The sequence below is a fragment of the Dama dama genome, chromosome 28, assembly GCF_033118175.1.
Source record: "Dama dama isolate Ldn47 chromosome 28, ASM3311817v1, whole genome shotgun sequence".
Taxonomy (NCBI): Eukaryota; Metazoa; Chordata; class Mammalia; order Artiodactyla; family Cervidae; genus Dama; species Dama dama.
This window is the reverse complement of record NC_083708.1, coordinates 39,739,765-39,767,123: the sequence shown is the minus strand read 5'-3', so window position 1 is coordinate 39,767,123 and position 27,359 is coordinate 39,739,765. Positions and strand designations below refer to the sequence as shown.

Here is a 27,359-nt window from a genome sequence, read left to right as displayed (position 1 = left end):
TAAAAAGTCTACTGATTGACCCCAATTCTTTTGTGGTTGGAAAAATATCCCCCAAACATTCTTCTGTTATGTGTAAAACATCAAATGGTTATGAAATCTGGACTGCTCATCCTTTTCTAAAGTCAAGAGCCCATATTGCAAGTAATATTGGCAACCATTCTCAGACCTGGTTCTGCCCTGATCAGGCTCTCATGGACAGCCTCCCTTTTCTCAGTCCCCTGCCTTCCATGCCAGAAATGTAGAAAGAGTTCCAGTACCAGGCCAGTTAGGGTACAAGGCTGCTCAAGCCTGAGTGAGCTGTTTATACAGTGTAACTTTGGAAATGCTTCATAGGTCTCCCATCTCACTTCTGCCTTGGGCTACAATCAGGGATGGTGACCAGTTTCCACAATTCTTCTCTTTGCCTAGTAGGGATGTCCTCTCAAATAGAAAACTATTACTGTCTCCGCAGGGAGCTGATGAGCATTTCACATCAGCCGACATTCTGTAGACTTAGAAGTAGGGCCCACCCACCCACCCCACCAATGCTCCCTAAGGACCATGATTTTTTTTTTTTCTGTGCTTTCTCATTCCCAGTGGCTCATTTCCTGAGGTAATAGAGATGCTAGTACAGCCATCTAGACCCAGGCCAATTCTTCAAACCAGTATTGAGTACCACAAAAGGCCCCTAGCTTGAATTTCCATCCAAAACACATATAAATCCTTTAGGATAAGGGTCCAAGAAATAAGCCTATTGAGGATCTCTCACATCTACTCCTGAAATGATGTGAATCTCCTAGAAGGATGTATGTTTGTGTATACATATATGTATACATATTTTTGCCTCCTTGGATGATCCTGAGTCTTCTTAATCCACGAGCCATTGACAGGATGAGTCTATGCCAGAGTTGATTTGAATGGTAGGGCTGTAAGAAATGGCCACTTGTTTATAATAATTTCAAGCCCCTAATAGATTTACTGAGACCTATACCTTTCCCATTCCTTGTAATTCCTCTTTTTCAATCTATTTAGAGTCTATAGCCTTGTATACTTTGAAACTTACTTTCAGCAGTATGTTCTTATTCTGCTGAAAAGCAATGCAAGTTACTATATTCCTGAGGGAGGGAAGAAGGAAGGAAGGAAGGAAGAAAAGATAAATCAGACCTTGGGTTCTAGAACATAAGGCTTTGCTGATCTTGCAAAATATTTAATTAGTATACTCACAAACAAACAGAAGTCGATTTAGGTAAAAAGTTAGCTTTGGAGGTGAAATGATGGTTCACAGGGTAGCTGGGGTAGCCTGTATTTCAATCTGTTTGACTTAAAATGTCATCTGTTTTCTAGGATCTGAACTTCAAGAGCTGCAGAAAATGATTGACAGCCTCCAGAGCCCCCAAGACCCCACTCTGGTATCTCAGGTCCTTCTCTTCCAAAGGGAGGTTATGTTTCTTCAGTTTGATGCTGCAGTGAGGTACCTCATCCGGTAAGGGCTGGAGGGCTATTCCTGTCTAGTAAATTCTGTGGGGCAGGTGTTTCTGAGTGCTCATGGAGGGAGGCCACTCTTGGCATGATTAGATAATGAGCTTAAAATAGTCAAGGGCACAACCTGATCCAGAGCACTGCGGCTACCAAATGTGTTCTGCTGCAAAGGCTGTCCAGGTGGACTGTGTTCTTTTTAGATAATAATATTCTTGATTTTGTTAAATATGATTCCAGTGTAGTTAGTTTGCATAACAGACTGTTTTATGAGGAATCATATTTTTTCACACTGCTGAAGATTATTCTTCCTACCAAGTTTTTTTTTTTTTTTTTTTAGCCCTTAATTACTTTGCAGAAGAACAGAATTTTCACTGCACATCTGAAACCAACAAAATTGACTACCTGAGTTAAATTTATAAATAATTTACCTCTGGCCTTTTAGGTATTAAATACTCTGCATCAATAAGAATGTTTGTTTGGTTTTATGAGTCATGATTGATGAAAAAACTAGTTTGAATTAAGAATCACAATGTTTCCTGTATAAATAATAAGTTGTACATGGGAAGGGAAGAGGTTAGACCTGAGAGTCCCTGCTTATTCTTAAATTGTCAAAATTAACTTCATTTGATAAATTCCCAGTGTGAGTATTTAGGGGAACTGAGGGGGACCTTGGAGGGCAGTACTCTTATCTGTGGATTATAATCATTTCCAACCGTTTGGCGTGAGTGTCCACAGAGAATAGAAATGTGGAGTTTATACTTAACCTAATGTTCTCTCTTTCTACTCTGCTTTTTCTTTACTCTGAGCATCAGAGGACTCTGGATTTAGAATGCAAATTCAGCAGGACAAAAAAATCAGGCTATTTGTTTTTTTGTTTGTTTGGTTTTTTTATTGACAGGTTGCTTTGGGAGCTATAGCTTTGTCAAGCAGGTAGGATATAAAGGATCTGACTAATTGTCAGGATGGCCATTCATTAGCCCTATGGGCTCTGAAATCTTAAGTCAGAATTTACAAGGAATTTACATAGATTGAAGAAATAGGACTATACCCCAGAAATTATTTTTGAATTCCAGCTCCACGGAGTTCATCTTGCTTCTGTTCTCCCAAGGAAACCACTCTGCTTCCCCTAGGAATTGCTTTTTGGGGCTTTCTCTGCCCTGGCATACTCAGTCTGCAGGAATGGAGGGTCATGTGTCCTTTGTCTGGTTTCAGTATTGTATAGTCAGTATATTTTTCAGAGGACCTCAGAAGGAACCAGGAGTCCTTCATTTACAGCATTTCCCCCAGCCCTTTTTTCCTTCAGAGCCCTTTAGGTTATGTGTCTGTTTGGAGTCAAACTGCTAGTAAGCTGCCTACCAGCATTAGAACCTAGGTGCATTTGACTCCAAAGCCTGAGAACTAGGATGGATGCCAGACAGCAGCAGGATGGACGGAAAGAGAAACTCTCAAGAGAAGACAGGAGGCAGGAGAAAAAGAGAAGTGAAAGATCAATGTCATTCTACTTGAGGATTTAATTAATACTTTATGCTGAACCTGCTAGCAATAAGTCCTTAGATAACCAAAAGAGAAAGCTTGAAAAGATAACCAAAGATAACCAAAGATAACCAAAAAAGAAAGCTTGAGGAAGTTCCCTTGCTCTTCCCAGAGCTCGCCAACTCTGGGTAAATACGACTTTTATTCTAGGAAACTCTTTTCTTATGTAACCTGAAGCCTTCTCCAGAGTTTGAAAAGAAAGAACTCTCACCTGCAATGAAAGCAGTATACTTCCATAGACCAGGGGAGGAGAGGCAGGATATAGCTCAAGACAGTGGCCCCATGGAGTCCTCTTTACCTGGCACCTGCTTCACTGTGGCACAGACCAGCTTAGGTTGCCAGAAAGATACATGTTTCTAAGCACAAAGTTTTCTCCCTGCCTCTGTGGCCAAGCTCAGGCAAGAACCTGATGCAAATTGGTGTGTCCTCTGTTGGTGTCAGAATCACATTGCCTAAGGCCTGCCATTCACCTTCTGGGCGTGTCCACCACCTGTAAGAGTTATTTATTAGCCAATGCAAGAAATGCCTGAGAATTGAGTTTATGTTTAATTTCAGGTGAATTAATTTGTGCCAAAGATAAATGCTTGTGTGGTACAGTGATTTTAATCAATATTATCTGTTTAAGTTAGGAATCATAGGCCTCTGCTTGATTTTGTAAAGGCCTGCCTGCGGGCTAAGGCTGGTGTTTAAGTGGTTGAGGCGGGGGGAATTCAAGAGTAGTATTTTGTGACACATGAAAATTCTGAGGAATTCAAGTTTCAGTGTCCAGAAATGGAGGGTTTTTTTGGGAACACAGCCCTGCCTATTCATTTATGGATAACCTCTGGCTGCTCTCACATTACAGCCACAGAGTTGAATAGTTACAGTGGAGATCATATGCTTCATGAAGCTGAAAATATTTACTATCCAACCCTTTAAGAAAGAGTTTGCCACTCCCTGATTTAAAGGATTGAATTCCTTTGAAATTCAAGAATGGAGAGGAAGAAGAAGAAAAAAAAAGTTCCTCAGAGGAACTCTATAGGAATAAAACATATGCCTTGAAAAGTGCCGCTGAATGTGTTATTGATGCTCAGAGTGATTACTGTTTAGGAGGAGTTTGAGGAAATAAATCAAAGGTGCCTTAACTTCCTGCCATAAGCCTTATTTAGGAGTATATCAAGGGATCTCTGAAGAAGCAACACCAATTTTTTTAGTCCTTGAATTTGTGTTGGTTTTCTCTTCATTTTTCAATTTATTTTTATGCTCTTCTAGTTTAGGTGTCTCTGAACACACAGATATTAAAGTGTGCTTCAGAGTTATCTGGGGATTTCTGGGAGATACAGAGAAGCCCTCATGTTGTCCTGGGCTCCAGCGTCTGAGAAGTGAAGAGCCACAGCTTTTTCCTGGCCCTCCTCAGGACTACTTTGCAGCTGTTCTTTGGGTTTTGTTTTCTTTTATATATCCTTGCATCCAGGAAAAAAACCTAGCACGTGCTCCATGAATTCCCTGCTCCCTGTGTCTAGAGCCAGTTTACCTGGGATCACACTATGGGTAACTCACACACAAGATGACTGGCATTCTAGGAAACCCTTGACTGCTTGTTGACAGTAAGGCAACTGGAGTGTGGCAAAACCATTCGGAGAATGTGAGGCATCTATATTTGTATTTTAGTGGGCTGCTGGGAAGAGCTGACTTTATTAGGAGCTGGCAGTGGCAGGTGTACCACTGGCACAAGCAGCAAATTGACCTTTCATTCCTGTGGGTTTCCCCCTATCTTGAGTGCTGTTGACAAGCTGCACTGATCAGAGCTACCCCAGCGGAAGGTGCAGGCCAGGGTTTACCAACTGAAGGTCTGAGTGAGCTATCACAATAAGCTGTTTTCAGTATTTCTAAAAGCATGATGAAAAAGACATACTTGTCCAAAAGTTTTGCAGTAAAGAAAATGTCACATTTCTTTCTTTTATACACTGGAATCATAAGAATGAGTAAGATAAGGAGGAGAGGAAACTTGCTTTGGTTGAATTCCTACCATGTGCCAGTTCTGTGAGATAGCAGTTACATCACCATCTTTACAGATGAGGGAACAGAGGAAAGTTTCATGATTGCCCCAGGGTCACATGCTTGTTGTAGCAGACCTTACATTAACAGTTTGTCAGACTCCAAAGCCCTGTTCTTTCCTTTATATCATATTTCTTTATCTCTTCCTGCAGCTCAGAGCTTAGGCTAGGTGCTCATGTGGCTTTGAGTTAAAAACAGGAGAATGCTTAATTTGGTTAAAAAAAAAAAAAAAAACTTTCAAAATATGGGGTCCATGGAGAGGAAGGAAATAAAAGAGGATATAGTGCCAAAAATGGTAGCTATCATCTTGAAACTCCTTTCTTTACATGGCATTATTTTGTTCAATTTCCTAATAAACAGTTTTATTGATAAAGGGGCGGTGGGACCTACCAAGATCAGTGATCTTGACTGAAGAATTAAGAAAGTGGGAATAGGATAACCAATGATTTGATCAGTGGTGATGCCTAGACTCTGACTGACTCTGGTCTCTCCAGACAGTGTATCATATGCTATGATTCTGTCACTTAGAGTAGCAGTTATATTTACATCTTAACTGTGTTATTTTTTAATAGTCTCCAAGTATGTATAAATTAATAGACCTAGTATGTGTTTGGGGCTCTTAAACTCTCCCAAGAATTGTGATTGTTTGTGGCCCTTAGTTAAAAACTCTGCAAGAACTTAGCAAGATAAAAGAACAAGTCATTGTTCTGTGTTCTTTTATGTGATAATCAATCTAGTGCAATCACAGGAGGAGATACAGGAGAGACTCAGGGAAATAAAATTATATTCAGTTCCTAGACACATCCATCATGCCACGTCGCACAGGGCCATGGGTCAGGAGCAAAGAGAGTGCTTAGGCCATGGCCTGGAAAGGCAAGGCAGAGCAGGGGAACATTTTAAGATCTGCTAGTTTGAATAATTCCAGCAGACTTTGGGCTGTAGGGTTAGTCTCTGTTCTATTCTTAATTGCTCAGTCGTGTCCAACTCTTTGTGACCCCATGGACTATAGCCTGCCAGGCTCCTCTGTCCTTGGAATTCTCCAGGCAAGAATACTGGAGTGGGTTGCCATGCCCTCCTCCAGGGGAATCTCCCTAACCCAGGGATCAAACCCAGGTCTCCCATATTGCAGCAGTTTCTTTACTGTCTGAGCCACCAGAGAAGCCTGTGTTGGTCTCTAGTTGCCTGTTAATTAGCCCTAGGATGATTAAATGAGAGGAGTGTTGCCTCCTGGGTTGCAGGGATCAGAGGAGGTGTGGCTCAGACTGGTTTGTTTGGGTATCAAAAGCATGCTAGGCCTTCAGTTGTCTTTAAGAACTGGCTACAGAGGAAGGAACAGTCTCTCCCCAGCCAGCAGGGTCTTTTTTTTTTTTTAAAGATGTTGCTGCTGCTAAGTCACGTCAGTCGTGTCCGACTCTGTGCGACCCCATAGATGGCAGGCTCACATCATAATAAACAAAAAAGGAATTTTAAAATATGAGCAATACAGTCAAGGATTAAACAATAAAATGTGAACAAAGCTGGGCCCAGAGGCTGAGAGAGAGAGATAATTGTGTGGATTGGTAGGAGAAATGAACAGGAGGGACATTGAAGGAGTCAGCCAGGGAGAGGTTTATTGGGATATTGGGCTTCTGTGCTCTGATTCTGGACTGAAAAGAAATGTTTCCATTAGAGTACTCTGCTTTTTAGCGCCTCTGACTAAAGAAAAAGGCACAGCTTAGAAGTTGTAAATATTTTATTCTGGAACCTTACTGAAGACTATAGCCCGGGAGACAATGTGTCAGATAGCTAAGGATCTAATCTGAAGAAGTAAGGGAGGAGCTAGGATATAGAGGCGTTTGGGCCGAACAACAAAAACTCATGTGATCAAACATCAAAGAATTACTGCTAATCACAAAAGATAGATATCACAAGTTAATGATTTTAGTACTATTCTATGTGTGGGAAAATGTAAGAATCTGGACTCATTAAAATTATTTCTTAGCTATGCATCTTATCTAGATCCAGTATCCTGTTTTTTTCTATCCTGAATTCCCCTCAGAGTGCACCATTGGAAGGCAGCTGCATTTGCTGATGGCTTGGTGGCAGGCCGCATTCTTTGTTAACTGGTACCGCAGGCAACATTTTTTGTCTGCAGTAAGGAAATGGCAACCCACTCCAGTATTCTTGCCTGGAGAATCCCATGGATGGAGGAGCCTTGTAGGCTGCAGTCCATGGGGTCCATAAGAGTCAGACATGACTGAGTGACTTAACTTTCACTTTCCTGCATTGGAGAAGGAAATGGCAACCCACTCCAGTGTTCTTGCCTGGAGAATCCCAGGGACGGGGGAGCCTGGTGGGCTGCCGTCTATGGGGTCGCACGAAGTCAGACATGACTGAAGTGACTCAGCAGCAGCAGCAGCAGTTGTATCTCAGTTCCTGACATAGTAAACTGTACATAGTAGATGCTTGATATATCACTGTCACATGAATGTTGAGTGAATCATGGGTCCCTTGGCAGGGCCCATTGAGAATCATGAGAAAACATGTGAACAATATGAGAAACAGGAGAAAATGGTTATATCCATTGAGCATGAGCAACTCCAATCCTTGAGCTATCAGGATAAATCAGGGTTTTTATTCAGTGTCTCAGTATATAACTGTATGCAACTATCTTTTGTTAATTCTCACAAAGATGTGAAAAGGGTGATATGACTTTTGCACTAGTACAATGGTTTGATATGCAAATATAGAGCTCCCTTTATCTGTCTTTGAACTTAAGTTCATAAGCCCCTACTTCTTTTTTCAATTCCATGTCATTCAGCTACATTTAGAATTTAAAGTGGTGAATTTGAAATATAAAATCAATTACTTCAAGATCATCCCCCTTTACCTTTGTTTTAAATGCCTCCTTTTCACCTTGGTGAGGGAAGGATTCTGCCCCAAGGCTATGGGGATGACCAAACACGTAACTTTAAATACAGGACAAATGATATCAACAGCAGTTTACTAGTTACATATACTCATGGCCAAGGGGAACAGAACATTGCATGCCATGTAAGGCCACAGAAGATTTGTACTTGTGAACAGAGTGAACAGCTAGGGGCTTGAGAGGCAGGCTTTGAGTATCAAGAGGATGTGGCGCCTATTGGTTCCCATAGGAGGATGTGCTTGGTTCATTCGAATAATTTTGTGGCCTGGCAGGGAACTGGAAACCACTGCTTGTGGATGAATAAGCAGGAATTACACTTGGTCCCTGTGATAAGGAAGGTAAATAAACATAGGTCCCTATGTTTGACTAGGGGACCTTCCCTCCATAGGGAGGGAAACTTGTAGTTAGGTCATTCAAGGCCCTCCCAGTTTTACCAGATGTCAAGGCAGCACTAATAATGGACCGTAAGTTAGGCCTTATACCAAACCTTCTCCTCCTTTATGCTTCTCAGAGGTGATCTAAGTTCTGGGGTGCTTATAAGTCATTCTAGCAGTTGACGAGGAGTGGTACCTCACCCATCTCTATTCAACCCCAGATCTCTTCTGGTTGGCCTGCTGCTCAACTCCCCACTTGGACACTGCCTTGTGGGGTCTTAGGCACTCCCCAGGTCTTTCCTTAACACCTGATTATCTGCTAATCTCTGAGAGACTGCCTCACTCACATTGGTGATAACATCTCCCTCAGTCATTCTAATCTCTTTTTTGATGTCTCTTTATGCATGACTTGATCCAAGTCTATGGAAGATTTAGGCAAAAGATCCCTTTTTTTCCTGGGGACCTTTTAGATCCCCTCAACTTATCCTGTTAGACAGCGCTTGTCTAAGGAATAATTATCTTTCCCTTGAGAGCCGTGAATTGTGAGAGTGAAGGGCAGTGGTAAAGAAAAATGAATGAGGGACGATGTTGCCAAAGAAGAAACCTGCTGATATCTCAAAATGTTATCTTGCTACAAATAGCCTTGGAGAGAGTTTTGAGCTTTAGAAACGTGAGTAACTGCTTTTAATGAGATTGCTTTCCTGTTTTGGTAGACAAACGTTTTTGGCAGCTGGAAGTGCTTCTGCCTACCAGTCTGTCACAGACGGCATGTATCATGGGTTGCCACCACTGAGCAACTCTCCAATGAAGAGCATTTTTGCTTCACAGCTCAGCCTACCACAACCACTGGATCCACAGAGCCTCCAGGTGTGTTGAGAGCTATTTTTGTACTGAGATCTGTTGAGAGCACATTTTGTAATAAAATGTGCATTGTGCATAGGAGGCTTTTCCTGTCGAAATACCCATTGGCCTTGGTAAGCTCCCCTTCACTCATACAGTAGAGCGGGCCCCTGTGGCTTGCTGTCATTTCTAGTCAGGAGCTCTGTCTCCAAACTGCTTAACAGGCTAATTGGGATAACAGCTTATCTGCTCACAGCTGGTAGCAAAACCAACACCTAATCTCTTTCATGTAATAAATAATAATGATAGCAATTATGATACATAAATTAGGTCAGCAGCTGAGTTTTGAACAGCCCAATAAAAGTATGTGTTATCAAATGTAATCCTGGCAACTATTATTGCTCCTAGGCACCACCTCTATTACCCATCTGCTACAACTAAAGAGTTTGAGGTTCAGGAAGGCCAGAGATCAGAGTGCTATGCAGTCCTGGCAGCACTAGGTCACAAACTGTATTAGCTTTTTATGGCTTCAGAGCAAATTACCCCCAAATATAGCATATTATCCCTGGCGGCTCAGACGGTAAAGCATCTGCCTACAATGTGGGAGACCCGGGTTCAATCCCTGGGTGGGAAAGATCTCCTGGAGAAGGAAATGGCAACCCACTCCAGTATTCTTGCCTGGAAAACCCTATGGACGGAGGAGCCTGGTAGGCTATAGTCAGTCCATGGGCTCGCAAAGAGTCAGACACGATGAGCGACTTCACTTTCACTATAGCATATTAACACAACAGACATTCATTATCTCATATAGTTTCTGAGGCTCAGGAGTCTGGGCACAGTTTAGCTGGGTAGTTCCAGCTCACAATCTCTCATGGGACTGTGGTCAAGGTCAAGGTGCTCCACCTCTTAGTGGAAACAGAATCAAAGAATTTATGCACACATTTTTTTTTTTTTTTTTTTTTTGGCCATGCTTCATGGCATTCAGGATCTTAGTCCTCTAACCAGGGATCAAACCCATGCCCCCTGCAGTGGAAACTCAGAGTCTTAACCACTGGACCTCCAGGGAAGTCCCTATGGACATATCTTTAAAATCACCTCACAAGCCCATATCTTTTGACTCCAAAATCTCCAACTTAATGTTTTTATGTTACAAAGCTAAGGCAAGTAATGCCAGCATCAACCCCATGTAAGTCTAACACTTCTACCTTCCCTAGCTATAAGACAATGACTCTTGGCCCAAGCCTTGACCCTCATGAAGACCTGAAGACAGGGTTGGATTGTGACTACTGGGCCTGCTCCTGTTGCCTTTGGGCATTGCCTGGCATTAAGTAGTTTCAGGTGTCCTGGCTGCCTGCCACCTGCATCAACTCCAACTTTGAGAATTGTCTGAAGCCAGTACTGGGTCTGAAACTGTAGAATCGGATCGGATGGACAGGCCCACTCTATCCTGGGCTGCATGTCATGCCCCAGGGAGTAGGGATGCCTTGGCTGTTGAACAATGATGTGGAAACGATGGAGGCCCATGTGTAATGTCACAGCACTGGTTTTGAGTTGTTGCCTAGAATTGGAGCACAGTGGTGATAAAGGACAAATATTTAAGGTTTGTAATACTGAAAAAAATTGAGTAAATTTAGTTTTGTTGATTATAAATGTGTATCATTGGTTTTATACTATTCTGGGACTTCCAAACACTAGTGCTGACTATTTACCCTGAAACCTTAAGTACCCTTCTATGTTTAGTTACTTTCTGAAAAATCAGTTTAAAAAAACAAGATTATTACTCTCTCCTCTGCATCATCAGAGACTATTCATCAAGAACTATTTCTACATAATAGAGAAGTAATCCCATAGTGTTTTAGTGTATGGATGGAAGACATCTTGTTCATATACAAATGCATATTACTTGTGGACATTATTATGCAGCATTTTTATATTTATTATTTGATTCTTTTAGTCATTTGTGCTGTTCCCTTGGAGAGCATTTCTGGAAGATGGAGGACCGTTTCCAGTTACAAGTAGCAGCCCAGATACCCTAGAATATCACATGCAGGTAAGATAGTTCTTCCTGCTTGTCACAGAGAGAACTGAATACAGACTGCAAAGCAGATGTCACTGCATCCATAGGTCCAATCCTTCATACTCTAGCCAGTGGTGAATAATTTATTAATATGAGATAAGCAAGGTGTTTGATTATGAAGCTATAAACCCAGTGCTGCAGGGTGAATCATGTGTTCTTATTGACAGAAGAAAATCATGTTTGCAGCTGGAATCAGACTTGAATCAGTTGAAATTCTCCTGGCTAATAATGATTTTGGGGAGTGGTCATCCATTTCTGGTCACTCTCTGGGCCTCTCAGAGTAACTCCCAGACTAGCAGTTCAGAGATGTGTGACTTGTGACCCACCTACAGTGGGTAGGAAGAGAACTCCTTAAGCATGACTCAGAAGGAGAATGTCTTTCAATTGTATGTTTCCCTCTGATTGTTTAAGCAAATATTATTGTATTTTCATTTTTTAAAATAGAAAATACTTTTAAAAGTATTATCACCAACATGAAAATCAATGATACATTTGCTTCAAAATAATGTGGAGGTGGGGAGTGATGAGGATGAGGCAGAACTGGCCATAGGTTGGTGGTTTTGGGGACTGAGTGATGGGAACTGTTCTGCTTGCCTTTGCATATGCTCAAAATTTTCCAAAAGTAAACTTTTTTTAAAGTAAAATAGTAAAAATGGTTTAAAAATATTAATCGGAGTCCCCCACTTTGAGGTATGGTTACAGATCATATTGGTTTTTCTCCTGTGTTCTCCCTGTGCATACATGTATCACACTATTCATACAACCACATACAGACACCACCATAATGTGTGGGGAACTTGGACTTCCATACAGAGCCAAATGTCTAATATATTCAAGGCGGAATTTGAACTAAAAATGGTACTCTGATTTTTATGGATTTTTTAAATAATTGAGAGCAAGGGGCTAGTAAACACAACTACTCCTAGTTTCTCCCCCCAGGACACATGTAAAGGATACATAGAAGTGTTCAAAATGGGTGTTTTGGTTTGGTTTTGTTCTTTTTTGTTTTTAGCTATGCCTCTGTGGACTGAGTGGCCATGACCTCAAAGTGGCTCATGGAGAGCTGGCAGGCATGCGACTGCTAATGGAAGATGTTCTTCTGAGTAACTATCATATGATCATGGAGGGTCTCCCAGGACAGCAAGCCACACCAGACAAAAATACACAGGTATTCTTGGTGAACTGGTCAAGTAACACATACTTGACCAGTGGTGTGTTGTACTGAAGGACCCTTCTATTTGAGAGATGGACTAGAGAGCTTCATCTGTCCCATAAACTCTCCTAGTGTCCCGGGACTGTGCTAATGTCACACGGGAGCAGCACTGAAGCAGCAGTAGTCAGTCAGACCCTCTCCAAAGTGCTTTCTTTCACAGTAAATCCCATGATCAATGGTATATCAATTTCTTTTAATTTTAAAAGTACAACAGACATTGGCGGCGGGCGGGGGGCGGGGGGGAGGTGGTCTGTTGAAACCAGTGTGAACAAATACTCCAACTGGCTGTTTTTCCTTGTGAGTCACACATTTAGGACTGGAGTTGGAAGGGTATGATAGAGGCTCCGGGTGAACAGCTCCAGCCTGGCTCCTATCATCATCACTCAGCTAGCTCATGGACTCCTAGGCAAGCACTCCCTTCTCCAGACTTGTCCCTCTGAAGCTATAAGGTACCAGGAGCCTGTAGTCCCCCTAGTATTATAGCTTGAAACAATTCTGCATATATCTGGAACCAGACAGATGCTTGTGTGGACACAGGGCAAACTAGCCACCGCCCCATTTAAAGAGCCCCCTTTTCAGAGCCAAACTGCACCAGCCATTTCCATGTCCTTACCTTCCATTCACTCCTTAAAAACTGCACTCTGCCTTCTTTCTCATCTCACCACTGAGACTGCTCTCATCAAGAGCACCATGGACCTTGCCATAAATCCCATAGGTATGTTTCAGTCCCCTTCCAACCTGATGCCTTAGCAGCATTTGAAACAGTGTGTCCTTCTTGAAGGCTGTCTGCCCTTAGCTTCTAAAGCACAGCTGTCTCCAGTCTTCCTCTGAGGTCATGGGCCAGGCCTTCTCAGACTTCTCGGTCAACGCCCCTACCTCTCCTAATCCTAAATATGTTATTTATTGGGTTCTGGCCCACTTCTACCACTGCCAGGGCTGCATTTTGACTTACATGACTACCACTTTTGCCTTTGAGGGTTCATTTCTCCATTAAAAAAACATGAAGCGTTATAGCTTATAATTGTGTTAATATAAAGAAAAATATATTAATATCATAAATTGTAGCATTTTATTCAACCTAAGCATTCTTTTTTCTGATTTTAAAAGAAATTAAAACATTTTGTGGGCCCTAAGCATTTGGTGTCTAGTCAATAAGTTGGCCCTGAACACTATTAATAGAGCATTATTAATTAATAATGTCTATGATTGAGATCTATTCGGAGTGCTTTATTAATTTCTTTAATTCTCACAAGAATCCCATGAGGTAGGTACTATCATTATTCTCATTATATAGATAGGAATACCAACTCACAAAGGTTAAATGATATGCCTAAAGTCACTTGCCAAGAGAGAAAAGAAACCCAGGTTCCAGCCTAACAGTCTGGCCCTGGAATTCCCTCATATTCACCTTCTTTCGTTTTGTCAAATGCACCATGCTTTCTCCTCAGTACCTTCATGCACACCAGCCTCCCTGGTGGAAAACTTCCCTCTCTTCCCACTCTCTACTTCTTCATCTGATTAACTCCTATTTATCGTTCAGATTTCAGCTTCCAAACACTCTTTTAGAAGCTTTATCTGATCTTCCACCTTTGGGCCAATGCCCCTCTGTGCCAGTAAGGGTGCACCTGCTGTAAGTAACTAGTCATGACTTAAACTAAAAAGTCTACTAATCTTTCAAAGCAAGTCTAGAAGGAGGCAGTTCACATTGGTGGAGGCACCTGTGCCATCCTGGGTGTGTCAGCAGAATGTCTCCCTCATCCTTGTAAGATGAAGATAGGAATGAAAAAGCTTTCCCCTTAAGGGGCTTTGTCTTTTTGTCAAGGAGGGAAATCTTTTCCAGACAACTTCCAGTAGACTTTTCTTGTTTCTCACTGGCTAAAACCGAGTCACAGGTATATATCAGGCCAATTAGTGGAAAAGGAAAAGTGTTTAGATATGCCATCTGAATTCCATAACAGGATTCAGTGCTTCTCCTAGAAGGAGCATTTACAAAACTGGATATAGAGCAAGTAATACCAAGAGCAAGAAGTGTGCTAGGCTCTCTGGTCCTTCTATTTTCCCTCTTTTAGCCCTGTTTCTGATGGATTATCATCTTTCCCTGACCTCCTAGTCTCCTCTGCCTTGTTCTTTATCCTTCTCCTGTTCCTTCACCCATTCTGCAAAGCTTAGGAAGAGGTGACTTCTCTTAGTAGGAGGTAAGTTTGCTTTAAAATTATTGTTAATTAGTTTTATTTTATGATTGGTTCTATTTAATAGCATTTCAATGTTCATAGACAATGGGCAGCACTGAAATTTATACTGCCTATGACCTAGGACTCTAGGCTTCCTGTCCCAGCTGTGTCACCAGTTCTGTGACCTTTTAGACTTCCATCTCTAAGACTCCCAAGTAAAGGGGATGGATTAGCTCAGAGCCTTTATTTTATTTTTTAAATATTTATCTATTTGGCTGCATTGGGTTCATGTGATCTTTGCCGTGTCATGTGGGACCTTTCGTTGCAGCGCACGGATTCCAGTTGTGGCACGCAGGTTTTGTTGCTCCACAGCACATGGTATCTTAGTTCCCTGACCAGGGATAGAACCAGCGTTCCCTGTACTGCAGGCCAGTTTCTTCACCCTGGACCACCAAGGAAGTCCCAGCTCAGGGCTTTTAAAATGGTGGCAGGAGCTTGGGGCTTTTTGAGTGGAGGGGTCCAGCTCTGTGGCCTGTAGGCTGCCCCCTCCTGTCACAGTGCTTGGCTTTGGTCTGTTGGATATCTTGGGTCACTGAGTAAGATTTCATTTGCTATAAGTTTCTGAGGATAAAATAAATCCAGAAGTGCATGAATCAGCTGATTGTTGAGGAGGTAGACTACTAGGTGGAGGGCTTACCAGATATTGGCAGGAGTTCACTCTCCCCTGGGACTTGCCTGTCAGTTCTTCTTCTGACCAACTCTCTTTCTGGCAGCCCCACCTCCACTCCACCCAACCCCTTATGTTAATAGCACTGATCTAGGGTCCAGTTACACCCCGATGGTGGTTCTTCCTATTCATGGCCAGGAAACTTGAGCGTCCAAGGTGCTGTTACCTGAATGTCCTCTGGTCCGAGTCTGCAAAGGAAAGCTCCTTTCCTTATAACTGAGATACTGTCTTCAGGCCACGGGTGAGATACAGGTCCCCATTCTGTCTGTCATTCTCTGGGTAGCCCTGGCCTTCGTATCGCTGGTGTAAAGGAGATCAGGGACCTGAAAACCTTGTTTCCTCCACATCCTCCAAGGCTCACAGCAGCCCCTCAACCAACCCTTGTTTAAGGAAACACCAATGAATGAATGAACAAATCATGATTTTAAAGTAAAATTGCTTGCTGCTGCGAAGTCACGTCAGTTGTGTCCAACTCTGTGTGACCCCATAGACGGCAGCCCACCAGGCTCCCGTCCCTGGGATTCTCCAGGCAAGAATACTGGAGTGGGCTGCCATTTCCTTCTCCAGTGCATGAAAGTGAAAAGTGAAAGTGAAGTCGCTCAGTCATGTCTGACTCTTCGCGACCCCATGGACTGTAGCCTACCAGGCTCCTCCGTCCATGGGATTTTCCAGGCAAGAGTGCTAGAGTGGCGTGCCATTGCCTTCTCCGGTAAAATTGCCTATTGAATCATAAATTCAAATCAAGTGACATATTCTCTGCCTAAATTTTAGAGGACGGGAGGAGGAATAGGAGATAAGATAAACCTAAGTTTCCATTTCCTTACCCATAAAATGGATAAAATCTTCAATTTAAGATTATAATATAGCTCTACCATGACGGGTTGTTAAATCTTGAGTGTGTTGAAGAGTGCTTTTCAAAACGCAGAGACTAAACATTAAAGGCTCAATTTTTCGAAGGCAGATAAAAATGTTAGCACCCAAGTAAAACAGTTTTAAAAGTCAGTGGTTCATGACTCAAGCAGAAATTTGAAATGGAGACATTTCTCTCCTTTCTGAATACCACCTGTGTTCAGGAAGGATGCTTATCCTCCCTAAGCTCCACATGTGCTATCGGCCTGTAAACCATTCCTCCTGGGATGAAGAGTCATTCTCCCAAGTCTTCCCTGTGCATGAGCTGCATGTAGAAGGTGATCTTGTAGTGGTCTATGATGAATGAGGAAGAATTTCTGTAATGCTTTCAGCCAGATTTGTCCAGAGTGCCAGGACTCAGAAGTCCGTTCCAAAGCAGCCCAAAGGCCTCCAAGCTGCTGGGGGGCCTGTGTGATGCCATGAGGTCCCTTGCTCTGCTGAGATCATTTCTGGTGCTGTGGAAGCAACTGGAAGTGCTAAAGGAGCACTGGGGCCGACTCAAGCTCCAGGTCCAGGACATCAACTCTCCCTGTCTCCACAAACAGTTCTCGGAGCTCTATGGGTGAGTGTGGCTCGGGGGGAAATTCATGTGGAGGAGTGGAACCTGGGTCTGGCATATTACTGCCCTTGCTCTGAGGGTGACATTTGGTCCTTGAATCTGGTATGCCTAGCCCCACTGATCGCCAAGGAAACTAGGCAGTGTGTCTCTACCAACAGTGCTTTCCAGGAAAAGCTGAGTTCTGTAGGCTGCAGGCATAGCACTGGATTCCACTGAGCAACACTGAATGTCTCTTACCCAGAGTTCTGGCCCTGGAAACGGGTGCTCCTGAAGTGTCCCTTCAGTACTGACTAAGCGTTTTAACTTGTAGGATCCCAGTGAGTATTGAGTAGGGAGTGCTGCTGCTGTGACCTGCTGCCCACTCTGCCACGTTGGACTTAGGTCTAACGAGTCTCTGAGAGCTTCAGCATCACAGCTGGGATACAGTATGGTGCAGCATGAGGTGTTCAGTCTGTGGTCCATGTTGTTTTTTCAGCTTCAAGAGCTGGCTGGGATGCCTTAGCTGGCAGGAAAGACAGGTGGCTTCTGCCACGTGTCTGTTACTGAACAAGCATTCACTAAGCACCCACCTGCCACACTGTACCTCACTGAGGACCCTAAGGCCCAATTTGGTGGCCTAATCCAAATTGTCTATCTTATGAGTTATGATAGTCAGCTTTCCTGGTAAATAGAGAATGAGAAGACATGTCAATATTTTGAAGAACAAAGAAATTAAATGTGCCAATGAGAAAAGGCCTTGGTATTTAATATTGACTAAGGGAGTGGCAACTATGGTGAATTTAGATGTTGATGTGAGTGTCTATGACAAGTTGGGAGGTTTATGCATGATGACAGGAAACACAACATGAATGAAAAGAATTGTCAGAAAATCTAAAAGAGAAAAAAAATGTTTGTTTGCTAATTTCTATTGCTCTTCTTTAATAGAACTGATATTCTCTACCCCAGCATGAAAGCTATAGCTAGGCGGATGGGGAAAGAAGATGAATTTGAAGAAATTTTAATAACTAGTCAGTGTATTCTTCCCCCCAAAGGAGCTTCAGAAATCGAAATAAAAACTCAACAGGTATGTAGAAGCTATTTTGAACTTGGCTTGAAAATCTGCTTTATGGCATTAGCATGTAAAACTATGGCCATTCCCAAGTGGTGTTTTTCTTCTAGAAGTTAAGTGTAAATTGAGGGTTTGTAAATTGTTGAACAGACTCTAAGGCTGCTTAAGTGTTTAAAGGTATGTGGGGATTTGATTAAGCAAATAGCTAACCTTAATGTCTTAGTTCTGTAATTCAAGATTTTCATATTCTTATTTTCCTCAAATTAAAGTGTGCCACCACAAAAAAGACAACAGAAAACATAACCACTAGCATCTTAAACATAAAGTTCAAGACAAAAGTATCCTCTCACCCCAACACACGCTCACAGAAATAGAATGTTTAAAATAGGTTCCACGATTGTTTTTCTGAGAATAAGACAACACAATTTATGTTCTAGTCTATTTGGTGTGTGTTGATGGTGTGTGGAGGGGTTGTTTTTCCAAGAGTTTGTTCCCTTTGGTCCTGGGACACAGGCTGTCCCTGGCTGTGCTTATTGTAACAGGGAACAAAGGCTCTAGTTACATGGGTGTAAGTACAGAGATGCATGTCCGCTAAGCATCCAGGAGAACTCAGAACCGCCCCTTCTCCACATACACGCCAGTCCCATGACCATTGCTTACCCTTTTGAACTCTGCTTCCTCTCTAGCACCAGGGAGAAACATGGGCTTTGCAAGCATAAAGGGTAGAGTAAGGGCTCATGGGTATTAGATCAGAGTTTTCTCTTGGTCGTGTATGGATTAATATCTTCTTGTGAAATCATACTTGGTATCTAAATTGAGTTTCAGACCCTCTTGCTTTTTATAAAACAGGTCATGAAATTCCTGGCCATACTTAGAGACTGCAAAACATAAGAGGTCACGTCAGACACTGAGCACTTTGCAATTTAGCAGAACCTGAATAAAAAGGGTTGTATTTTATCAATTGAGATATGAGCCAGAAAGAAGAGATATTTGTCTCCAAAAAGATGCCGCTACCCTACTTGGGAACCTCAAAAAAAAAAGAATCCTTTCTTCTTCCTCAGTAGAGAGTAGCTAAAGGACAGGGCCCAGCCCAAGGCCCTTATGTAAGAATTTAGGAGCCTGGAGTATAAGCTAATAGTGAAGAGTCACTCTCAAACTTACTTACTCTAGCTTCAGAAACTTCTGGAAAATCTTGAAATTCATATGATCCAGGAGGTATTAAGGAAAGTTAACAAAGAGATAACACTGGTTGTATCAGAAAAGTCCGAGGAGCAGCATACTCTGCCTACAGGTAAAGTATGTTTATTACTTTAGAAAATAACATTTTAATTATTTTTCCTAATGATAAAAACATTCCATGTATCTATCCATATTCATGGAAAAATGAAAGCACTGCAATGCCCAGAAAATAGTATCTAAACGTTATTTATTTATATTATTTTTGGCTTCCCTGGGTCTTCACTGCTGCAGGCGCTCTCGTGGCTTCGGCTTGTGGGCTCCAGAGTGAGAGCTCAGTGGCTGTGGTTCACAGGCTCAGTTGCTCCACAGTATGTGGGGTCCTCTTGGACGAGGGATCAAACCCGTGTCTCCCGCACTGGCAGGTGGATTCTTCACCACTGGGCCACCAGGGGAGTTCAAATAAGTACTTTTTAAAAATTTTTATTGAAGTATAGTTGATTTACAATGTTGTATCAGTATCTGGTGATTCAGTTATATATATTCTTTATCAGATTGTTTTCCATTGTAATTTGTTACTAACTTTTGAATATAGTTACCTGTGCTCAGAAAGGAGTACTTTTCATGTTTTGAAGAATATGTATTCTTCACTTAGAGGGCTTTTAAATAGAGAACATCTGTAAACTTCAGTCTCTTCTGATTAACTCCTAACTGAAATAAAGAATAAAGTTGAAATGGAGGAAATACATGAAGCTTTTTCTTTTATATATATATATATATATATATATATATATATATGTATGTATGTATGTATATAAATATCTATCTTAGAAATACACGAACTTGGGGTGGGAAGGCAATCAAAGTTGTTTCCTTTCATCTGAGGTCCAAAGTCAGGAGGACTTCGTGGGCAAGTGACCCATGCACTCTCACAGGACTCCCACAGGGCCACATGGGGTTTAACGCTCTACTGGTGCCATCTTGACACTGTTTATTTTAACCTAGAATTTGTATTCTGTCAGTGGTGTCCAGTGAACCAATGGAGTAAACACCAAAGCCTTGGTGCCTGGGCTCACAGTCCCACCTCCTGCTGCCTCCCCACCTTGCCAGGAGGAGTTCTCTCTGCCCAATCCTCTGCTCTCTGCCACCCCAGGCATCACTAACCTCCCCTTCACCATCCCCATTCAGTTGTTGCCGCTCCCCACACCAGTGGGGGCCTGAGCGTGGTGAGAGCATGTGTGGGCCATGTGTACCTGGCAGCATCTCAGGGACTCCAGACTGACAACACTGGGGTATGTTTGATGGGTGACGTAGTGAAAGTGAGCTTGCTGCCCATCCCTGTGTACCTAGACTATCCCAGGGCAGAGGATTCAGTACCCGTGGGGTTGCCCATCCATGGTGGATAGGAGCAATGGGCCAGTGGGAAGAGGAGACACCTGGCTCAACTTCTTTGACCCTGGCTAGGGCATGAAGCCTCAGTCCAGTAGCTGGTAGACCATGTGTATTCATGCCCCCCATCACAGGGTAGGGGCCCTGATGGCTATGAAGGTTTCACTTGCCCTGCCAGCATCCCCAAGCCTGGGAGTTCAACATTAAAACAAAAACACCCTGACAGGTCAAAAGAGAGACCACAGAAGAAAGAAAAATATTTTATATTTTAGTACCTTTAATGGTACCTTTTCCCTGTGTTTTGAACAAGTCTGAATTTGTATTTTTCATGGGGCACCATAGATTGTGTGGCTGGTCTTCTCTGAACTACAGTGTTTGTTCCTAACTGCTACTAATTCTGTAGGAAAATCCTGGATCTTTGAGCTAAGGAGAATTGTCTGACTGACAAAATTAATTAGGGTTTCCTTTTAAGACAAGGTCCACAGACATTGTAATGTTAATTAATAACCTCTGTCCTCACTAAGACCCTGTGGTTTTATCAGTGCTTCGAGTAACTGAATTCTGCAAGCAGGACTTTGGGAAAAGGCTGTGTGGCAAGAGGGGAAGCCCCGCCAACTGAGTATCTCTGAATGTCACCAGAGAGCCGAGTGTGATTAAGCTCCAGTTACAGAGCATTTAACAAGACACAAAGCCTCTGGTGTTTATGCTGTGTTTGCTGCATCTAGGTGGCTTCCTTCTGAGTCCTTGGAGAAAATCCACAAGCATACAGCAGGTGCAACCATCTGCGTGATTTAGGGCCGTGGTTCTTATGAGATGGCCAGGTGGGGGCCCGGGGGAGGAAGTGTCTTTGCTTTGCGGCTCTGCTGTGTGTTGCCTTGTGCAGGGTGCTCATCAGCTGTGCTTGTCACGGGCCTGCAGTAAGGAGCTGGTGGGAGTCAGGCAAAGGGGAGGGGTTGAGTTATTTTTAATGGTGGTAAGGTTGATATTACCAAACCTTACTCTGGCTAGAATATACTGGCCAATTCTGAAGTTTTGTTCAGATTCTGTACTCATAAGATTTTTAAAATAAACAGCAGTAGTGAGAGTGTTTTGTTATTGCTGGTTTTGTTTGGGGTCTGTTCAGCATGCTTTGGTGCGGAGGCCTGGGTCTCCTCCTCTGCTGCGGACTTGTACTTGTCCCCCAGTACAAGTGATGGAGTCCCCACTGTGTACCAGGGGTGCTTTTGTATTCTTCAACTTTGTCTTCCTGAGACCACTGTGGGCTGGGTCTCACAGAGGAAGAAGATAGTAAAACCTTGGAAATCTCACTCGCCTATTGCTCATCTCAGCAGTAGGAAGCAGCCATAGTGAATCGGGGCTTCCAACAGGTCCTGCTTCTTCATACAGTGGTCATGCTTTGTGGTCAAGGCTAGCTTGGGGCTAGGGGTTTCTCCAGAGGGAGCTGGAAATGGAGAGTATTGAGAACAGGGGACATCACAGGCTTGAATATTTCTCCTGTTTACTCCCCTCCTCTCCACCTTGTCCTGGAGCTTAATCTTTTTATAAGCTTCTGAATGAGCTTCCAGTTTGTCTGAGAGCATCTGAAAATGTCACAGCCACACCTAGTTCTTGGTAGTTTGTGTTCCCCCTGAGAGCAATCAAAAGCAGCCCCAGACATCCTCGCTCAGCCTCAGGCCTTGCTTAACAGAGAGATAGGCTCCACTGATTCAAAGAGGCTCTGCATTCCCCATCTTCAACATTTTGGCATTGAAGTAACTTTTAATTGGCTTTCTCAATTTCTCTGAGCAGTTATAAGACCAGCAGTCTCCAGAGTAGAGACATATAGCCCAGGGATGGGGGAAGAAAATACTAGAATTTCTAAATAGATTAAGTCCGTACATAAGAAATCCATGTTACACTCTTTAGTAAGGTATCCTAACGTGACCATAGGGAGGCAGTCCACAAGAGAATAATAAGAAATAATAGAGTTGACAGTTTTAATCCTAATTCATGCTTATCTTCAGTCATGTTATGAGGTTTAAAAAGATAAACTAATCACATCTAAGGAGTCAGACAAAAATTTTTTTAAGTCAAAGAAACTATTGGGAATGTGGATTGAGATTCACTCTCACTGTTGGTGAATCTCACCCTATGTGCAGCATGTTTTGCAATATTAGCCAGTGATAGTACTGGAGGTAGTTATGAATACATAAACAGACATATGTTAAAGGCGAGTCAACAAAAATGCTTTTCTTGAAAGAAGCACAATCAAAACATCTGGGAGAACATGGGTTGAGTCAGCATTTCCCCAGCAGCGTGCCCTAGAATACTAACTCCTCAACGTGTTAATGCATTAGTTCTCCCAACCACAGACTCATGGATTACCTGAATCTTTCTATTTTCTTGGTAATACAAGCCAGCAAGGTGCTCACTAATTACAGCCTTTGGGTTGCATATGTTTACCTAGCATCACTGATCATTGTTTGCTCCAAACCTGTTTGTGCCAGTTTTACTTGTCATTGTGTTTGAGTAATTTAATTATTATGTAAACTAATGAAATAGTACAAAAAGAAAGGTCTGTTCTATAAAAACTAAATTGAAATAAATTGTGGTACATCCAGTCAATGGAATACTACTGAACAGTAAAAAGAAAAAAGTTATCAAATCATGAAAAGACATGAAGGAAACTTAAATGCATATTATTAAGTGAAAGAAGTCAACTTGAAAAGACTACATATTGTGTGATTCCAACTATGTGACATTCAAGAAGAGACAAAATCATGGAGCCAGGAAAAAGTTCAGTGATTGATAGCAGTTGAGAGAGGAGAGAAGAAGGAGTAAACAGAACACAGAGGATTTTTAGGGCCATGAAACTATTCTGTATGACACTATAATAGTGGATAACATGCTATTATACATCTGTCAAATCCATAGTTTCACAGGAGTGAATCATAATGTACACTGTGGACTTTGGATGACAATGATATATCAATGTAGGTTCATCAGTTGTAGCAACTGTACCCGCTGGTGTGGGATGTTGATAGTCAGGGAGGCTGTGTGTTTTGAGTGAGGGTGCTGAAGTGTCCAGTTATTCTGTCAACCTAAAACTTCTTTAAAAAAACAAAGAATGAGGCATTTGGGTTGTTTTATGGCCTTTAAGATTTATCTCCATAAAAAGCAACCAAAACACACACACACACAAAATTGTAGACCACACACCTTGTATTATGATTTATGGTACAGAATTCCAGTGAGTGGGTGCATACAAAGAAAAAGCCTAGAGTCCATGTTAGAAGATTGACAAATGTTTGTATATTTGTGAATTTTTAATTTAAAATTTTTTAGATAGTACATGTCATTTTTAAAGCATTCTCTGGTTTAACAGACTTTTTATGATTGACCAACCAACTCTTACTCTTGATTGCCTTGGACAGGAGGATTTCTACTTGCAGGGGTTAGGGAAGAAGGTAAAGGTTTTATTAGCTTTTTTAAAGTGTTTGGGAAACTGAGAGTAAATAATGTTAGAAAGGTTCCCTTACTCCAGACCTTCTCAGAGCCTTTACTGTCCTACTGTCTATTGTGAATCTCCAGAGACAGCATGAAATGTTCTTTGAATTTATATGACCACAGAACCTTGGGACTATCTTTCATCAACTCAAAGAACTAGTGTTCTGGGCAGCATTTTGAGAAGCAAAGCAGTACAGAATCCATACATATGCTTGAAGCAATAAGGCTTTCAACCTACCCACTCCCCACCACCACGACCCTGCTGGTCAAGAAAATAACCGTGATTATTGGCAGTTGTGTGCCTTGCCTTCAGTTCTGCCTTGGCTGAGGACACAGGGGCTGCTCAGGCACAGTGAGTTTGTGGTTATGTTAGAGAAGTGCTGTGCTGTGTCCTTACTCATGTCCGACTCTTTGCGACCCCATGGACTGTAGCCCATCAGGCTCCTCTGTGTATGGGATTCCCCAGGCAAGAATACTGGAGTGGGTTGCCATTTCCTTCTCCAGGGGTTAGAGAAGTGAAGTGCTGCCAAATCAAGGTGCCCTTCCTAGAGGAAGGGGACTGTATGGGGGGTGGGGCAGGTGGGGTGTTCAGAGAAGAGAGGGGAAGTGGTTTGGCCACCAGGAAGTCGAAGTTTCCTTCAGTCAAATGACCTGGGAACAGAGTAAAAGGGAAGAAAAAGCCCTAATTGAACCCCCAGTATGCTATCTCCCTCCCACCTCCACATTTCTTCTTAGAGAAGCCATGGCCACACACACACACACACCAAAAATAAAACACATGTGGAGACCACGAACACCACCTGGCCAGGAAGTGCTTCTCTTGGATGAATTCTACTCACCCTGACTTCCCCTGACTCCTGCACACAGATGCAGATGCATGTCTGATTTGAACTCAGGAAGAAGCATGCTGTGAAGATTTCCCAGTTCAGTTCAGTTCAGTTCAGTCGCTCAGTCATGTCCGACTCTTTGCAACCCCATGAATCGCAGCACACCAGGCCTCCATGTCCATCACCAACTCCCGGAGTCTACTCAAACTCATGTCCATCAAGTCGGTGATGCCATCCAGCCATCTCATCCTCTGTGGTCCCCTTCTCCTCCCGCCCCCAATCCCTCCCAGCATCAGGGTCTTTTCCAATGAGTCAACTCTTCGCATGAGGTGGCCAAAGTACTGGAGTTTCAGCTTCAGCATCAGTCCTTCCAGTGAACACCCAGGACTGATCTCCTTTAGGATGAACTGGTTGGATCTCCTTGCAGTCCAAGGGACTCTCAAAAGTCTTCTCCAACACCACAGTTCAAAAGCATCAACTCTTTGGCACTCAGCTTTCTTTATAGTCCAACTCTCACATTCATACATGACCACTGGAAAAACCATAGCCTTGACTAGATGGACCTTTGTTGGCAAAGTAATATCTCTGCTTTTTAATATACTATCTAGATTGGTCATAACTTTCCTTCCAAGGAGTGTCTTTTAATTTCATGGCTGCAATCACCATCTGCAGTGATTTTGGAGGCCAAAAAAATAAAGTCTGACACTGTTTCCACTGTTTCCCAATCTATTTCCCATGAAGTGATGGGACCAGATGAAACCCAACCCTTTAGTAAATAGAATATTTCCCCCTCAGCTAAGCCCAAAGCTAAACCCCAAACCAGCTTTGTAGGCATTTGTCAGGGGAAGGTCTCCAAACTAGAAGTGTGTAGCCCCTCGCCAGGCTTATCTGTGAGCCAGTAACCTGCCAGGAGAGTACCCTAGAAGAAGAACCCTATATACGCTTCCTTATCTGAGAATTTCTGAAGTGTACATGAGGTCTGTCCTATCAACGTTTAGATTTGTGAAAGTCTTAAACTTCTTAGAAGCATGAACTAGTACTCAGAACATTAATTCTTTTGGATTTCCTACTTCAACTATATTAGGAGAGTGGCGATAAGTCTATTTACTTTCATTATCCTAAAGAAAAAAACAAAATCAGATTTATTTGTTTATGATGGAAAGTAGTCAATTGTAGAAGAAATGTGGAATGCCATTTTGAAAACCGGGACCCCCAGTAAATAACAGTAAATATAAATACCAGAGGCTCCTGCTCTGTCATATCACATTTCTGGGAGGATTTTGCTGGATGCTTTCTCTTGTATGTACTGAGTCTCCTGTCAGAAAAATGGAAGTATGAATAGGAAACCCCATCTAAAATTAGAAACAGCCGGAGGCAGGGAGAGGCCCTCTGGGTGCACTTGCTGAGGGCCAGTCCCACCCCCAACAGAAAAGGGAGCGGAGGAACGGTGCTGGGCTCCTACCTCTGACGCCATAGGTCTCTCTTAGTTTCAAGACTCCCCTGGAGTGGGAAGAGGAGAGAATAGGTGAGGGAGGTTAAGAGGTACAAGCTTCGAGTTGCAAAATAAATGAGTCACAGGGATGAAATATACAGCTTAGGGAAGATAGTTCATAATATTGTAATAAGTGTGTATGGTGACAGACAGTAGCTAGACTTATGGTGGTGATCATTTTGTGATCTATAGAAATATTGAATCACTACTTGAATGTGGAACTAACACAATGTTGTAGGTCAATTATACCTTAATATTTTTTTTAAAAAAAAGACTCTCCTGGCACCATGCAGAAGGAAATAGGCCCTACCCAGCATAATTACCACACACAGGTACTTTTGCTCTCCCTCATGGAAGTTAGAGTGTTGACATACTTCATTGTTGCAGCACTGTCATATATTTAACTTGATTTTATTTTTTTTAACAGATAATGCATTCACCTGGTTCAAAACTCAAAATGACACAAAACATATATTTAGAAGGTTCATTGCCACCCCTATATAATCATCTTTTTCAGTTTTTAATGTATCCTTTCAGTGCTTTTTATACATGTACTAATTCATCCTTTTATTCAATACCTATTTCCTAAGCACCTGCTATTTTCTAGGCTATATATTCTAAGCACTGTTTTGGGCATACAGTAGTCCCCCCTTTTCTGTGGAGAGCATGTTTGAACACCTCTAGAGGATGCCTGAAACTGGGGATAGTACCAAACCCTACACACACACACGCACACACACACACACACACACGTATATACACTCAGTTGGTTCAGTCATGCCCGACTCTGTGACCTCATGGAGCCCACCAGGCTCCTCTGTCCATAGGATTCTCCAGGCAAGAATACAGGAGTGGGTTGCCATTGCCTGCTTCAATACATTGTATACTATAGTAAACATAGTGTATGTTTTTTCTATACATACATACCTATGATAAAGTTCAATTTATAAGTTCAGCACAGTAAGAAATTAACAATAAAGTGAAGTGAAAGTCACTCAGTCGTATCCAACTCTTTGCGACCCCATGGACTGTAGCCTGCCAGGTTCCTCTGTCCATGGAATTCTCCGGGCAAGAATACTGGAGTGGGTTGCCATTCCCTCCTCCAGGGGATCTTCCCAACCCAGGGATTGAACAC

The 27,359-nt window shown here is 42.5% G+C and overlaps 1 protein-coding gene across 1 annotated transcript in view; it reads left to right on the top strand.

The window, feature by feature from the left end:
- The window catches only part of LOC133048186 (coiled-coil domain-containing protein 162-like), a 68,900-nt gene that overhangs the window by 15,657 nt on the left and 25,884 nt on the right, over positions 1 to 27,359 (top strand). Inside the window, 7 exon segments of the mRNA XM_061131807.1 lie at positions 1,324 to 1,462; positions 9,024 to 9,177; positions 11,105 to 11,200; positions 12,240 to 12,395; positions 16,580 to 16,809; positions 17,731 to 17,869; positions 19,025 to 19,145. Coding sequence (XP_060987790.1) covers positions 1,324 to 1,462; positions 9,024 to 9,177; positions 11,105 to 11,200; positions 12,240 to 12,395; positions 16,580 to 16,809; positions 17,731 to 17,869; positions 19,025 to 19,145 — 1,035 coding nt within the window.